Raw genomic sequence first — 16,343 nt, 5'->3', positions numbered from 1 at the left:
TCTCTCGTGAGCTTATAAATGCTTTCTAGTTTTACACAGTAAGCAATAAAGTGCAGAGTATATTGCACTGTGGTTTCGGTAGCTCGATTGACAGGTTCAATAAGTCCCTTAAATTCTCGCGGAGTGGGAGGAGACGCAACTTTTCCAAACTAAACGAAAGTTTATGACCCAGGCCGACATGCATTCAGTCTTGACTTTGGTTGAGATCTCATGCAGAATGTATTCCTCTCAGAATATATTTCAGTTTGTATTTTATTCTTAAAGCACCCACCACCAACTGCTGATTCCAAGTATTTATATAACGAGAGAGAAGCAAAGTGCATCTATCTGCTGCTGTTATGCATGAAGGGAGGGAGGAGGAGGAGGACCCGATCCTCACACTTTTCTAGAACTTTTCACTTTTGAGATGAGAAGTATTCAGTTGGAGAACTGAATAAGAGTTCTTGAGAATTGAATAGTTGTCGAATTCTTTGGGTGGAACCTTTTGCATGCATTTTGAGAAAGTCCTTTTTTATTTCTTATTTCGCTTCTATGCATGACACCGCTTGGTTCGTTGTGTGGGAGGAATCTACGCTGGCCAGGCACATTGCGTTACTGTATGAAAGTTTCATTCACGAGAAATGGGACAAGAACAGTTTTGTTGGGTCGTAAAGATGAAAATTTGTGAGACTGAGGGACTTTTATGAAAAAAATACGAGACCGTTCTCCGCATTCAATTCCAACCAAATCAATCAACCTTCACGGCGTACCGAGAACACCAAACCTCATTGTATGCATTTCTATCTTTTGATTGAGAAGCTCTCGAGTTTCTGCGGATCAATAACTCAATTGTTGTTGTCCAAAACATGCACGACAAAGAACCCATTTGTTGATGGGATGATTTGGTGAGGTGCGGTGGTTGTCCATTGATGGATATGTTTTGCTCGCTTTATTATTCAGAAATGAGTGATCCCCATCCCCTCGACATCTATAGGGGTGAGTAAGGAGATGTATATATATAAAAATAAAACAACGTTAATTCTTTAAAGGACATTTGAATCCCGTCCTCATCTTCGTTCAAGAAAGTGCAATTTGGCAGATATAGTTTAAGATAATCAACTTCAGTTGCTGATCCTTAACCTATTAGTGAAAATCGCTGTGAATTGATGTTTAGATAAATTGATTTGCGACATTTTATAACGTTATTACAACACATTTTGTATACATTTAGTGCATTCGTAATTGATACATAATGTTTAAAAATGTGAAAAATTTATGGTAAAATAAGCCCTAGTCTGTTGCCGTCTAATGTTGCGGAGAATGGTTCAGGAACAGGATGATGGCCACAATCTAACCACGCTTTCAAGGAGCACTTCTTCTTGTTAACAGGACACGATTCAATTTCCGAACTGCATTAACTCATTTCAAAACTTTTCCAAATACGACGTTTCTCGGTTAATAAAACTTGATTTTCTTCTCTGAACGGTTTGCGTTTTTGCCACTATTGACCATTGAAATTTGAAACCCATCCAATGTGTTGGAAGATAAAATATACTTTCTCCATCACTAAAGAATTCAAGGTTTCCTTGATCATGACCTCCAGCACGGAAAGGAATGACCATTTTCGGAAGGACTAGGATCAATCTAGTACTAGGAAACTGGGTTAAGAATATGCTCGTAGTTAGAATCAGGCTCATAATGTAGGGATTAAAATTAATAATTAAACACTTGCACGATAACTTAATGTCTGAGACAACGTACACATGTTCAGTAGTTACGAAAATTCAATATAGAACAATATGCCAATCTCAGTTGTGATATTGGAATGACTTTTAAACTAATTAGAAATATTTACAAATAACACTACATATTTATGCTTCAATCCTGAACATCGTCAAAATTTGCGGAAAATCTTGGTTCCACAACCTCATGACCACAATCAGCAATTATGACATCTTTCAATGGGACGTTGTGTGAGGCTGGCGTTGTCTCAATTTGTTTCACCACTTTCATACCCTTCAACACTTTCCCAAGGATGACGTGCTTCCCATTTAAATGCGGTGTTTTAACCGTCGTGATAAAGAACTGCGATCTATTCGTATCTTTCCCAGAATTTGCCATCGCCAGCCACCCATCTCCACGGTCAAATTCCAGAATAAAGTTTTCATCTTCGAAAGTGTAGTCACTTTTATCTTCAAAAATGCTTCGTCCCCCAGTGCCATCCCCTTTGGTGAAGTCTCCTCCTTGGATCATGAACTTTTTTATTACTCGGTGAAATTTTGAACCTTTGTACCCTTGACCTTCCCCCCGCTCACACAGCGTGACAAAATTCTGTTTTAGAAAACGTTTATTATTATTAGAGTTTAGTTTTAGAAAACGTATAAAAAAGCAAAAAACGCTCCCCTTACCTTTGCCGTCTTTGGAACAATTTCACCAAACACTCCAATCTCAATTCTACCGATTGGGTTTCCTTCTATTTCAATGTCCAGCCATATTTTATCCGTAACAGTTAATGTAGTATTCTCTTGTGTGGCCAAAATTGTTTGAACACAAAATAAGATAAGCACAGCGCAGTAATTCATCTTTTGTTTTGTGACTACCTCCCACAAGTCGAAAATATCAGATATGAATTGCACTAAATATTTGAGCTAATAAAATTCAAAGTTAGAATTTATTATGAGATTGCTCACCAGTGAGTTCATAAACGGCACGACATACGTCGATATTACTTATGCAAGTATGTATATAAAATAATAGTGCCTTTGTGTGTTTTAATGCTTCAAAAAAATCATAAAAATTACTGCCTTGATTATGAAAGAAGCAAACAATTAAAAAGTTTCATATCCAAAACCCAAGGTTATTATTACGAACACACTCACTGGTTTCATTAATGTGTCTGAAAGTGTGTACTACAACACCTTAATCATGCATATCTGCATCCGCTTTTAGTTACATTCTTTTGTTCTCGTCGTACGTAAGCAGAATTTTAAATTTTGCATCATGACAACATTATTGGTCGGCTGCACCAAAATGACGTTGGTGAGGCAAATTCACACTTTCGTTCCTCGCATGCAGCACTGCTTGGTGATTGAGGGAGGAGGATGGAGAAAGTTTCGGAGACGTGAAGGAAATCAGGGTGCTTTTTGACAGCTGCCAGTTAGTGGTTACCGACATTTCCGCAAAATGAAAGCCCACAATGTGAGCAATATTTATGAGAAGGGGAACTCCTATAATCTTAATCGGTCGGTAGCTGGTTCGTTTCTTGGTGTGCATTATAATCATCTACCTTTTGACTATTACCTCGCGTATTATGTTGGTCGGCAGTGGTGGTGGTGTGGTGGTCAGCAACCTTTCCCATTCAACATTACTTGGTCAAGTTGATAGGATCTAGATGAGTTGTAGTATCTTGGAGTGGTGCAGAGGGTGAAGAGAGGAGTAGGCACTCGTATTTTTTATAACATAATTTCTAGACTGTGATTGCGTGATGATTAGATCGCATGCATGCAAATTAAACATTTCTCGACATGATTAAACTTATACTGGACTGCTTTCTTGTCAACTCGAGCTCACACAAAATGCATAACTTGGTTAACTATGGATTGCATACATAGTTCGTAAAAAGGAATGTTTCACTCCCATACAATGTGCATGCTTATAAAAATATGTATGTACCTATGCATGTATACCCGCCATCATACATAGTCGTCATTGTCAACCGCTTTTGGAATGTCCCACTCACCGTTCCATGTGTGTTGTGGAACGATTTGCAGATCGTAACCAAGATTGATGTTAACTTCGAGCTACAAAGTCGTCGTACAAGGCACTGCTGTTGGTGGAGCAGGTAAATACAAATGTATGTGTATATAAGTTTTGGACGTTTTCTGATTGCGTTGAATATCTGGTTAGCAAAATCTTTGCAAAATAAATAAATTGCATGGGTTTTATATGAGTTGTAAATTAAAAGCAGGAATGAAAATGACAGAAATTGAGATTCAAATGTAGATTACTTCCTGTTTGTGTGCAGAAAACAAACTTTTGTTGATGATTGTGTAAATAATTATAGCGTGCCTGTACCTGTGCTACATATGTACAGATTCCAACTGTTTCGATCCGATTGCTTTGAGAATTCAGTCAACATTTACGACCGTACTTTTTTCTTACCGAAATTCGTCTATCAAATATTATTTAAGCCAAAACGTGATGCCTTTATCAAGTAAACTAAAACACAATCTTTGCTCCTGTACAACGGATCATTAAATCAATCCACTCATGATGAAGACTCATTTAATAAGATCAGGATGAAAAACCAGCTTGTATGATTAACCAATCGATTCAAATCAGATCAACTCTACCAAATTAAGTTGATTGAGAAATGTAAATTGTGGAGATTGCAACAAATTCGACAACACACATCATCATCTGCGTCTGGTCTAAATAACATCCCACTTTGATCTTGGTATTCGATGCGGCATAATAATTACTATCTTCTTGCTCCCCAACACTTTCTTCTCCGCTACTCGCAACATAATGCCAACTGCTACCCTCACTCACGTAAATTTTCATTTACACGTCCAATTTATTTGATGCGTAATGTAATGAGGATTCGTCCCAAGTAATAATATAGAGCTCACAACAGCAACGTTTATGCTGATGTAAAAGTCATGGTGTTTCTAAAGTTATGATGATATAAGGTGAAATTAGAGGCCGATAATGCATTGACCTTTGATTGATCTACCAAACTTTGCAATTTAAATAATCAAATAAGTGCTTCTTGTGCAAATGAATCATTTTCAAATATATTTGTCAGACATAAATATATTCTGCATAAAACACAACAAACTTCAATTGCAATAAAGTTGTTAAAGAATGAAATCTGTGAGTTTACTTGAAGACATTTGTGACCTTCCTGAAGAACAGGGTGGGCATTTCCTTTTCCTTCTTTGTAATTTTCACAGAAGCGTAAGACTTGTATCCCTGTTCTCGCAATTGGTCGAGAATCATTCCCATCATGATGCACTTTCTCTCCCTGAGCAGCTCTCCCAGCCAAGGAAATCCCTTCAGCTTAAACTCAAAAGACTTGCAGTAGCTGGGCGCACCCTGTTGCAGACCCCATGGCCAAGTGGTCTTGATGCTTTGTGCCATCTTATTGATGACCAAGGGCGGAGCACCAATCACTTTAATCCTGTCCTGCTTGGGAAAGTTCATGCAGATTATGTGGGCTTCTGGGTCGTCTTCTTCCCCCTTCTCGAAGAAAAGCACGTCTTTCCCCTTCTCCGTCTTGGCCAGCTCCATCCCTATCGCAAAGTTCCAGCCATGTTTCGCCAGCTTTGAGAAAATGGAAACCAGGAGGGACCGGGCGCAGACGGCGTTTGCATCCGTCCTGAACTCTGACCATGCCTTCCAATTCAACTGATACTCGAACGAGTCGGTGACGGACTTGGGGAGATGGAGTCGCCCACCCCACGCGGAGATGAGCTCAGTTATTAAAGGCTCCATGCCTTCTGGACATTGGTGAAAACGGATATGGTCACGCTTATGACGATTGAGTAGGGAAATGCTGAATACTTTCAGGGAGTGTGGATAGGAAGCTGCTGGAGAGGTGACGATTGGTAGGATTGGAGAAATGTCCTCTTCGCCGTTATTTTCATTCGAAATTGAATCAAAAATTTCGGAAAGCAAGTTGTCGTCGAGTGGAGGCGATGAGTTGGGAGAGAGCAGTGGTGATACTTGAGGAGACATTGTTGACGCCTTTTTTCTACCAGAAATTAAAAACAATATAGTTAAGCACTCAATTAAAATTTTGAAAGATTTTCCCAATTTTTGGCTTACTTTGTATGTATATTAGACGAATGTCACTTGATGAAATTATTTATGCAACTTCATTGACAACTTCGACTGAACAAGTTTCTTGGGCCGACTGATACTGAGGCACATTAAGCCTGGTTTATTTAAGTTTCACTTAACGGACCTAACTTATGGCATTTCGTAGACGTGACTCATATTGGTCTCCGTTGATAAGGACCAGTGTAAATACTAATAAATATTAATGTGCTGCTGTGCAAGTGTTATAGTGTAAGAAGAGCACTCGAAGTTGTCAAATTCTACCGATGAGATTAGGCCAGAGTCGTAACACAGTGGTAGAAAAGTATATTTGGCAAAATTATCTCAAATTTCAATAAGAGAATGACACGATGGACATCCGTTATGCTGTTCTTATGTAAATAAGTCGTGCTCAACGTTAGCTTGAGAACTATGCAAGTCACTACATGGAAAGAACTAGATTATTGTACTAGTTTATATATGTAAACAGTTTATGTTTGTTATAATTTCAATTCAATGTAGGGCAGATATTTTTACAACCCTTTTAATCTAGAAGCTATTGTAGTCCTTGAAATAAAAATTATCTACTTGCTACATACATTCAATTTTAATCTGTCATGTGTGTACAATAAATGAAAGATACGTATGCTCTGAAATTATACTCCATGCAAATTTGTCCTTGTTTTAAAATAATTAATATTAAATTTAAGAAAGTGGAATTATTTTGAATCTTCCTTATCTAACAATTACAATCCATGGTATGACAATAATACAGAATTTCTTTGTATAAATTTATATTTTTAATAATCATAAATTTTACATTATAGTCAAGCTAGCAGATCTGGAAGTGAATAATATTTAGTGAGTCAGTAAAATTCAAGAAAAGACCTGAACACCGACCGTCTGTCGTCTTATCGTCTCAAATTTAACTAGAAATTCCAGAGCATAAATTCTTGGCCTAAGAAAAAATTAACAATTTGTAATAATCGTGAAACATGAACGAGTCCAGATTTTCTTGTATGGAGAGAATCTCTCGTCATCAGGAACAAAATCCCAACCAACTGCAGCCTCATTTCTCTGCTACTAAAAACTACATAAATTAGCTAATAAATTAGCTAAATTGAGAATTTTTGATTAACCCGATGACCTTGTTCCACCACATCTTCTTTTGTGCTGTGCTATATTTTAGGCATTTTAAAATGTAAAATATTGATAGCAGTCAGATAAATATGAAGACGAAGCATTTACAAGACAAGGTCATTCTCCAATCATAATAATGTTTCTGGTGGTCGGGATCACAGGTGCAAGAAAAGAAATAAATATGTCAAGCTGCATCTTTTGACCAAACTCGAAATTGGAATACATATTAATTTTTAAAAGGTACATGATTCATTTTCCAGGTTACAGAAATTGGTATGCCACCCACATTGACTTATCCAAATATATATTAACCTGCTTATTCAACTTTTACTAAATTACTTAAATATTATGTTGCACTAGCAATTCATAAAAATTTGCGTGTTCTTGGTGGGCAAAATTATAATTTAAAAAACGGTCAGTGGGCTAGGTAAAGATACTTTTGGGGGAAGGGTAGCTATGAGGAAAGACGAGTGAAAGTCCTTTAGGAATATTTCTGCATTATTTCAATATTCAATTTATTAGCATTTGACATGGCCATGAGCCCTCATCAATAGAAATTACAGAGCTAGATATGTAAATGTAAATAAAGTAAAGTAGTCAGAGGAATAGTGGGAAAACCTGGCTATGGTGTAGAGCCAGGAAAACCACTATCACCTCTGGGAATGTGGCCCAGAGGTCCATTCGGCTCTGACTACATCACCCAGGCAGGACAAATGAGTGATAGGGATCATAGGCAGATTCCGCGAGGAACTGCTGATATCCAAATGAGGACGGCGTCGTGACGGCGGAAGCAAGGTGAGTGAAGGTTGTTGGGCGGGGCGTCCACGGACCACGAAATACCTTAGCGCCCTCACGGGCACGGGCTACGTGTCCCCTTCACGGTCACACAGTGTGACCAGGGCCGAGCGACACTACCCACTTGCCCCTTCACCCCTCACAGCACAACCGGGCCATGGGACCCCCGTAGGCCCGACTACACTGCCCACCGCCATGCACGACCCCGTCCCCACTCTTCTACCAACCTCCCCCACGGTCACCACCCCGATATACCAAACAATGACCTACCTGGGGGGAGTCCTCCATGGCGTAGATCCTCCCGTGCACTTGGTCCGGCGAATCCATCTTCGCCTGATGGCTCGGCTTGTCGTTGCTGGGACGGGTGTGGCAGGGGGTGTCACCAGGCACGCAGTTGGGGGGTGTGAGTGGACGAGGCTCACAGGGCGAAAAGCCTGGGACACACTTCACTTGCCCTGGCACACCCGCGACCCAGATGGAAGAGAGAGAATCCAGTTGCAGAGCGAGAGAGAGACACGTCGTGCACGGTTGGAAGCCAAAGAGGATCTCTCTTTCTGCATTATTTAACAGGAAAATTTAACACTGACATTTTTAACGGCTGCAAATTAAATATTACTTTTTTTCATCAAGCCTAAATTGTACATTTTTCACCATCGAGTTAGGTATAAGCATGGTATTTTTGTTGTAAAATTGGAAGATTTATTTGCTCATTATTTTCTATCTGTAAATTCTTGGCACTTAAATTTTACTGAATCTAAAACATACGTAAAATCGTTTGTTTTAAAATACTCTGCTACTTATACATATCTTCTTTCTAAAATGAACCAAGTTCTTTTCTTTAATCAAAATTCGCAATGCTTCAAACTACCTATATGCAAGTCTATAATTCTAATAAATTCAATAAAATTTAGAGATATGAGTTTCTGCTAGGAATACGTACTGTTACTTTCCCAATGTTTCTGAACCATGCTAAATCTTATCATTAAACGAGCTGTTTTTGATAAAGCAGTTAGCTTAGACTTATTATTTAGTTGGCTAGTAATAATCAAGCCATGATAAGCGTATAACGATAAGGATTTCACATTAGTCAGCCAAGAAGCTTGTGTTACCAACAATTTCTCAGTGGGTTTATTATTTAATAACAATAATCAGTACCGAAATGAAAAGTGTTTAACTAGTGTTTACCCAGTAAACCAGCGTGCATGCTACTTCACCTTTCAGTCCTTTAATAACTTTAGTCGAAGAATGCAATGGAGGAAAACTGGTCATAAATATTTAGGGACTTCTTATCACGGATTTCTATCTACAAACGTATGTTATAAAAATGTAAGGCTAAGCATAAGTAAGTATAAGTAAGTATAAGTAAGCATAAGTAAGTAATGTAAGGCATAAGCGTTGCTTATTCCATCCAGACATTCAAGTCCAACCACAATCTTTGTAGTCCTTACCCCTTCTTCGGATCAGATACAGTGTGTGTCGGATAAGGGATGTTATGTGTCGTTGTCACGCTATTTATAAACCCTGAATGCAATGCAACAATATATCCCAAAAAGCACGAATAACATAGCATTTGTCCATGTATGAACAAACTTGCTGCCCGTCCACTACATATGCATGCAATCATGTTCAGCAGATAGAAAAGTACAAAAGTTAGCATTGATGATATGACCCATGTGTGCCTATTGTTTAATTGACTGACAATAAGTAAGAAAAATAACAACTCTTAACAACACACAATATTATTGTCACTGGATGCAATGGATATTTATGTACATATTTATATATCTACGTAGCAGTTGTAAACAGTAAACATGAGTAAAGAAGTTTCTTGAATTTATGAGTAACAATCCTATGATAAATACATAAGACTGTTGTACCCATATGTACATATGGGATGACACATTGTCAAGTAATGTTTTGAAACTACGCTGACAATGGAGGCGCAAACCATGTTCAGCCCAGATTATTTTTTGACGATGTTAGTTTGGAAGAGCAAGTCTCTAGAAACAACATTTGGCTCGGCACTTGCGCAGATGCGCAAAATTCAGCAAGTTATGGGCGCCACAAGTTCGCAAAAAGTGGTCGAGAGTGAGCTCGCTCTGGACTTTGCATCAAAAATCATGCGTTTTGCGAACTCGTGGCGCCCATAACGTGCTGAATTTTGCGCATCTGCGCAAGTGGTGAACCAAATGTTGTTTCTAGAGACTTGCTCTTCCAAACTAACATGGTCAAAAAATAATCTGGGCTGAACATGGTTTGCGCCTCCATTGTGAGTGTAAAATTGGATTTATTCAAATTCATTACAGGTTGATTTTACTGTGAAAAAATCGGATATCATCACACCCAACAATGACAAGGGTGACAGGGATGTCAAAATTTAAGTTCAGGTTATTCTAGTTACAGAATACAAAATAAGTATGTAGTCATATGTACATATCTATGTGAAAATCGTGCATTATCCATCAGAAAGTAAAAGGACTGATAAACTTTGGCCACGCAATTTAGAAAAATATCAAAATAGTTAGTACGTATCGGTAATTGTTAAGTAACTCACTGCGTATTCCTACCGAAAATGAGAGAGGAAATTTAATGGGTAACATTAAAATGAAATGAAACATTAATACGATGCCACTGTATAACCAGTAAAGTTTTTACGAGATTTCCATCCCAAACCTGCAGGAATTACAATTGCTTCCTTTTAGAAAGAAACAAAGTGTACTAAACTTAATTTTATGGTGAAAGCATTAAACACGATTTCTACACTTGGTTTATGAGGCTCGGTGTTAAAATTGCGAGAGGGAAAATAGCAGACAGCCAGCTGTTATGTAAGGTGTGTGGAAATGACCCATATTAAGTGGGCAGCTAATGTTTGCAATTTGTAATACAATTTGCAACTTATGCTTTTTGGATTGTCAGGTGTTTTGCCGATTTCTACCCCCAACCGGGACCAATTTATTATTATTACATCGCCGTGCAACATTCGCAAACCTCAATTCCTTTGCTCCATGGGTGTTTGGAACTCTTTTTTTTAGATTGGATGATTATGGGGTTGGTTCGTTTCACCTTATTTCTGCAAGCACACCTTTCATGAGCAAATTTCCTAAACATTCCAATACATGATATACAGTATTTAGCAGGAAAACGTATATAATATACATATGTATATGTACCAAGACTAATTGTAAGCAAGTTGGTGTAGATCGAACCTATGTACATACTTATTTATACATATTTTTTAGAACATTTTTTTCATATTTGTTGTGTGTATTATTTTTCAAAGCGTTCTCTATACTATTGTATTACTAGAGGATATGTATAAGTACAACGTCTGAATATATTTTAGCAGGAAATCATTCGGAGAGAGTCGAATGACGATTCTAAAACGTATGGTATTTGATTATGCATCCTAAGATTATATGTTTACGTATTTGCGAATAAATATGTATAGTCCATTCACTCGTATTAATTATTCTCGACAGGTACAAAGGCATGATAGTTCATAAATCTCGATAATATAGTTGCTTAATTAGTACAATCTACTAGACTGCAACCTATTAAAACACATTGAAAATTAACTCCCTGGAGGTACGTTGATTGTCTTCACTGAAAATAATTATTGCATTTGTTATGTAATTATGAATCATAAAAATGATGAACGCTTGCATTAAAAATATTGTTGTTTGCTAAATAACTCGCCACAAGGGTGGTTGTACATTTTCCGTCGAAATGACGGAAATGAACAATGAATCAAAAGCCAGAGCAGGAGGTTGCATTAAATTAGAACGGGGACTGATTTCAAACCAACTAATTACATAATTTAGGACGGTATTTTCGTTTAAAATTGAAACCAGGAACAAAAATATGTATGTACATCAGATAGGCTTGTTATAAGTAGTAAAGTTCATTTCCGCGTTGCCTGATTACCTTATTTTAAACTTTTCCCTCAAGTACTGGGCATTGCTTAAAAAGCTTAATAATTATAAGTGTTCGACAACAAATGAAGCCTTGAGCATTTTGTTTTATTTCGCCTGGAGTGTTGGATATTTGTGATTACACAGTTATGAGAAGGTTGTTACTTCGGTATTGGTCGAAGAGGCGTGAAAAGAGCACGAGGCTATTAATCAAGGCTAGTTTGTTTCATTGTCGACGCATTTAAATATGTACAACAAAGGTGATTATTGTGTGTTCATCTTTTATTTAACAGAGTAGTATCTTCGGAAATGGAAGTGGGTGATGAAAATTAGGTGTGAAAACTAAGGTTCGGGAATATTTATTGTTTAAATGACCAGTTTGTTCCCGACTCTCCTCTCCATTTTTTTCTTATGTTTATCATGGGATGAGGGTTCATCTTATATTATTGAGAATTCAGATTTTGGTTGAGTCCTAAATTTACAAATCACGAAACTGAATGCTTGTTCAAATTGCATGCCTTCACGATATGAATACTGCAATTACAATTCCAGTTTCATTAGAATATTTATGTATGAATGGAGCGTGTCCACTAACAAGTTCAGAATCTTCTCAAAATAGAACCATTTCCAAATTTGGAATCATTAAAATGATTCCACATTCCTTGGTTTAAAAAGTTTATGATTTACACCATAAAAAGTACACCGTTTGCAAGATGTTTGCTGCTGGATTTGTATCGGTATTTCTTACTGTACTTATGACGCCTTTCCATTAATATACAGAGTTATAACATGCTACTTATATCATTTTTATAAAATAAGCTATTTTGAATGAGATTTTTTTTCACTTTAAAATCTAAATATTCTTGTTTTTACAGAGTACAAAATTTCCGAAGACAATTGAAGGTAAATAAAACCTATCAGTACAGCTTTGCTTAGCCCGAACCAGGAATGATTAGTAAACCCATGTTTGTCAGTAGTTTTCTATGAAATTATGTGCTACTATTTTGCACTAATTCTTCCATCAATCCTTCGTATTACTAGGCTCCAAATTCTAAAAATATTTACTATCCCTTCCCTTGACTACTTCCTAGTGGAGGTCGTCTCTATAGCCCCCCTGGTTAATTTTTGTTCATATTTAACTTCATGTTATTTCGTGAAAAAGCAGTATGGAACTCTGGTCCAAATTTCAGCTTTCTATGTTAATTTCTGAAAATCGGTGGGGGTCACCCCATAGGGTCCTTTCACTTCATATTCTTTCATTACGGGCCATTAGGAGCCTCTATACCAAATTTCAGCTCGATTGGATTATTTTGAAAAATCGGTATGGGTCACCCCTCGGGTACCTCGGGTGGACAAATTTTCCTATTTCACTTCATATTCTTTCATTAGGAGCCATTAGCAACCTCTGTACCAAATTTGAGCTTTCTATGACGATTTTGAAATTTTGGTGCATAATACCCCACCCACTCCGAAGACCCCCACCGGTCAACCACTGGACCGATGTCGCCCATCTTCGAACTCGTTTCCTAACTTTGTCCAATATGCATTGTAACGCTCCCTATTCGATTATGGGATTGCGTGTCCTGATTCACATCCACTTTCGCGGATGCCCCTTTTCTTTGTGACGTTGTGCAAGAAATTTGTAGTAGAAACTCACTTTTTTTTCAAGAATAATGAATAAATTTATTTACATCAATACCGACTGAAAAATATTGACTTTACAGAAATGCTCGTATTATTAATACGTGGGAGAGCTAATGCTATATTTATATTTTAACTAATTATCTAGACGGGAACTTATTATTAAGTTTTTGAAGATCTAAAAAAACCTTGAACTTGATCTTGATGATCACTAAACTAAACCTGCTGATCCTGAATCTAAAACTACACTCATCTCTTCTTCTCTCTGCTTACTCTATATATACGTGATCACATAAGCCACGCCTACTTGATCATTACCTTTACTTACGCTACATATGTTTAAACTACGCCCTCATGATAATGATGATCATGATGACGTACATCATCATTCTGTGCTCCTCACTCCTATCTTCTCTTCCCCTTCATGATCTCCTCCTGCACACAATATGGTTTGGACACACATGAGAGGCGAGATACTTATGAAAACTACATCTATGTATTTTGAATCCCTTGACCTTTGAAATGCTGATGTCACATTTGCATCAGCATTCCAAAGGTTGCACTCCCCTCCCCGAACGTTACGTAACAATGGAACATGTCCACCGTGAAGTAACGTAAAGAGAGATGGGCGAATTGCTAAAGTTAAACTAATTAATCTTACATCTAGAGATATTAATAAAAATTATTTTTGATAACCTATTTAATTCTTGTATCTATTACTAATGTGTGTAAAAATTATGACACCAAATTGTATATCTAGGAATCTGATATCACCAAATTAATATGTATCGTATTGGTAACATTTACTATGTATACTAACAGTGTGACGTCATGATGACTACTGTGTTTTACATATGTATGTACTGAAGTAATACAAAAATCAAAATTTCATGAATTTTTATCTAGTGAACTAACCTTGACCGATTGTTTTTTTCTTTCTAAATATTAGTGTACTACTATAGACTTATCATAAATAAATTTACTGGATATTTCCTATGAAAATTTTTGTTCCAAAATTCCTGAATTTTAACATTGGAAAATGGAAATTTCAAAATTTCCCTACAATTCAACCTTGCCATATCAAATTTTAATGCTACTATATTATCCTATGATTACTTATAGTTAAAATTTATACTTATTGGCTTAACCCAAGATCGATAACCACGATTTTATAACCTTTTACCAGGCTATACCATGTATACATATGCATATATATGTAACGTAGGGATACAAAATCACAATTTTATGAATTTTTATCTCTAAAACTATTGGAGCCTTTTCCATTATTATAGTTAAATATTATCATATAACTAAACGTCTAACATACATAATTGTTTTAACTTATATTTCCGAAAAATTTTCTCTCCAAAATTCCTGAGTTTTACATTGGAAAATGGGAACTTTCAAAATTTCGAAAAATCTAATGGGGCCTTTTCTAAATTTCTTTTTATTCCAAGTGTACTAACTTATTATCTACTATGTGTATAAATTTGAAGAATTTTTCCCGAACAATTATTGAGAAACTATTTTTTGAAATCTATGAGTCACCATCACACCATGTTAATCAAGTTACTCTTACTCAGAGCTTATATTAAATGGAAAAATCACCTTAAATATGTTCAACAAATCCAACCACCGTACCAACCAAGATGTTTGCGACTTTACGAAGAGATTTGAGGGACTCAGAGGACTGCACGATGTGAAATCTACTCAATTTCAAGCAATTTCTCTGGATTTGACCTTGGCTAGTTCGTCACGTCACCAAGACGCATCCTATTGCGTGGCCACTAGTTAATACCACAATTAGAACTACGTTAGTTTTGACCTTGAAGGGCTCATCACCCCTCAAGACGCCACCGAACTTCGTTCTTTCGAAGATGAGAGAAATTCACCATCAAACATCCCAGGAATACCACTCATTACCGAGGACACTTGTGACCATCGTCTAATTATGTCGATCTTTTGAGTAGTCTACGAAAACGTCTTGGAGGTGGTGGAAGAGATTGTGAACTATTGTTAGGATCTACTACGGTTTGAAAATTTGAAATTGGACTGAGAATTGGCATTTCTCGAGAAAATACTTCTTGATTATCATGTTCATGTGACTCACTGGTTCTAATTGGACTTAATTTAGGAATACTACTTCTATGATTACTGCGTCTATTTTTAGTTCTTAAATTATCATTACTAATTTGTACATCAGCAACATTATGACCATTTACATCATCATCATTATTATTGTGACCAAGATTATTAATATTACTTGGAGATGGTGAAGATGGGTCGACATTGGAGTGTTGAGTTGGGGTCGACGTAATTTGTGGTGGTTGTGTCAACTGTGGCGCTGTCTGAGACTGACGCGGATGGTATCGTCGTAAAAACTGATTGTGAAGTGGAGATTTAAATACGCCATCAGGAAATGTGACTTCATACGTCAGCTCACCGACAATTTTAGAAATGACTCCCACTCTTGGACGAAAGAGAGGGCACAAGCCAGCCGTTATCCCTTTGTCCTTGTCAGAGAGAGTGGTGTCTCGGATGACTACGTGGTCTCCAACTTGAAAATGGTCATCTCTATGGCGTTGGTCATAGTACTTCTTTTGTTTCTCTTTGGCTCGGGTCAGGTTCTGAGTGACAGGAGAGAGAATGTTAAGATACTGATTATGCCTGTCAAATATGATTGCTTGAAATGATTTTGGAATTGATTTCTTTAAAACTTTTAATTCTGAGTCAGTGAGGCCGACATTAATATCAAAAGGTAACTTTGGATCATTATTCAAAAGAATTGACGCAGGAGTAAAACCTGTTGACTCTTGAGTTGAAGTATTAATGGCTAATTGTAGAAAAGGAATCTGTTTTGACCATTTGTTATGAGCTTGGTCATCAAGATAAGCTCTAATCATAGTTTTCACAGTACGATTGGCTCTTTCTGTCAGGTTTGATTGTGGGTGATAAATACTGGTAAATTTTTGGGTAACCTTCCATTGATTACACAAAAATTTTAAAATTGTAAACGTAAAGTTGGTACCATTGTCACTCACAATCGTCTCTGGCATA

At 37.0% G+C, this 16,343-nt stretch overlaps 2 protein-coding genes across 2 annotated transcripts; both read right to left on the bottom strand.

The window, feature by feature from the left end:
- Nucleotides 1-926: 926 nt before the first annotated feature.
- On the bottom strand, nucleotides 927-2,691 carry LOC110843429 (peptidyl-prolyl cis-trans isomerase 6). The gene is made up of 2 exons (XM_022089392.2): nucleotides 2,388-2,691; nucleotides 927-2,310 (listed from the first exon to the last, which is right to left on the bottom strand). The coding sequence occupies exons 1-2, from the start codon at nucleotides 2,559-2,561 to the stop codon at nucleotides 1,858-1,860; spliced, it is 627 nt and encodes a 208-aa protein (XP_021945084.1). The 5' UTR covers nucleotides 2,562-2,691; the 3' UTR covers nucleotides 927-1,857.
- A 2,056-nt stretch (nucleotides 2,692-4,747) lies between these two features.
- On the bottom strand, nucleotides 4,748-8,352 carry LOC110844464. Its single transcript, XM_022090673.2, has 2 exons — nucleotides 5,809-8,352; nucleotides 4,748-5,734 (listed from the first exon to the last, which is right to left on the bottom strand). Exon 2 carries the CDS (start codon nucleotides 5,716-5,718, stop codon nucleotides 4,861-4,863), a length of 858 nt encoding a protein of 285 aa, XP_021946365.1. The 5' UTR covers nucleotides 5,719-5,734; nucleotides 5,809-8,352; the 3' UTR covers nucleotides 4,748-4,860.
- Nucleotides 8,353-16,343: the final 7,991 nt, after the last annotated feature.

This window comes from Folsomia candida, unplaced genomic scaffold, assembly GCF_002217175.1.
Source record: "Folsomia candida strain VU population unplaced genomic scaffold, ASM221717v1 Fcan01_Sc002, whole genome shotgun sequence".
Taxonomy (NCBI): Eukaryota; Metazoa; Arthropoda; class Collembola; order Entomobryomorpha; family Isotomidae; genus Folsomia; species Folsomia candida.
This window is presented reverse-complemented; position numbering and strand designations above follow the sequence as displayed.

Excerpts from the sequence above, each read along its gene's own strand:
- LOC110843429 (XM_022089392.2), bottom strand. The coding sequence starts at position 2,561 with ATGAATTACTGCGCTGTGCTTATCTTATTTTGTGTTCAAACAATTTTG. Across the intron at positions 2,311-2,387 it reads TTGTTCCAAAGACGGCAAAG|AATTTTGTCACGCTGTGTGA; the intron begins GTAAGGGGAGCG and ends TTTCTAAAACAG.
- LOC110844464 (XM_022090673.2), bottom strand. The coding sequence starts at position 5,718 with ATGTCTCCTCAAGTATCACCACTGCTCTCTCCCAACTCATCGCCTCCA.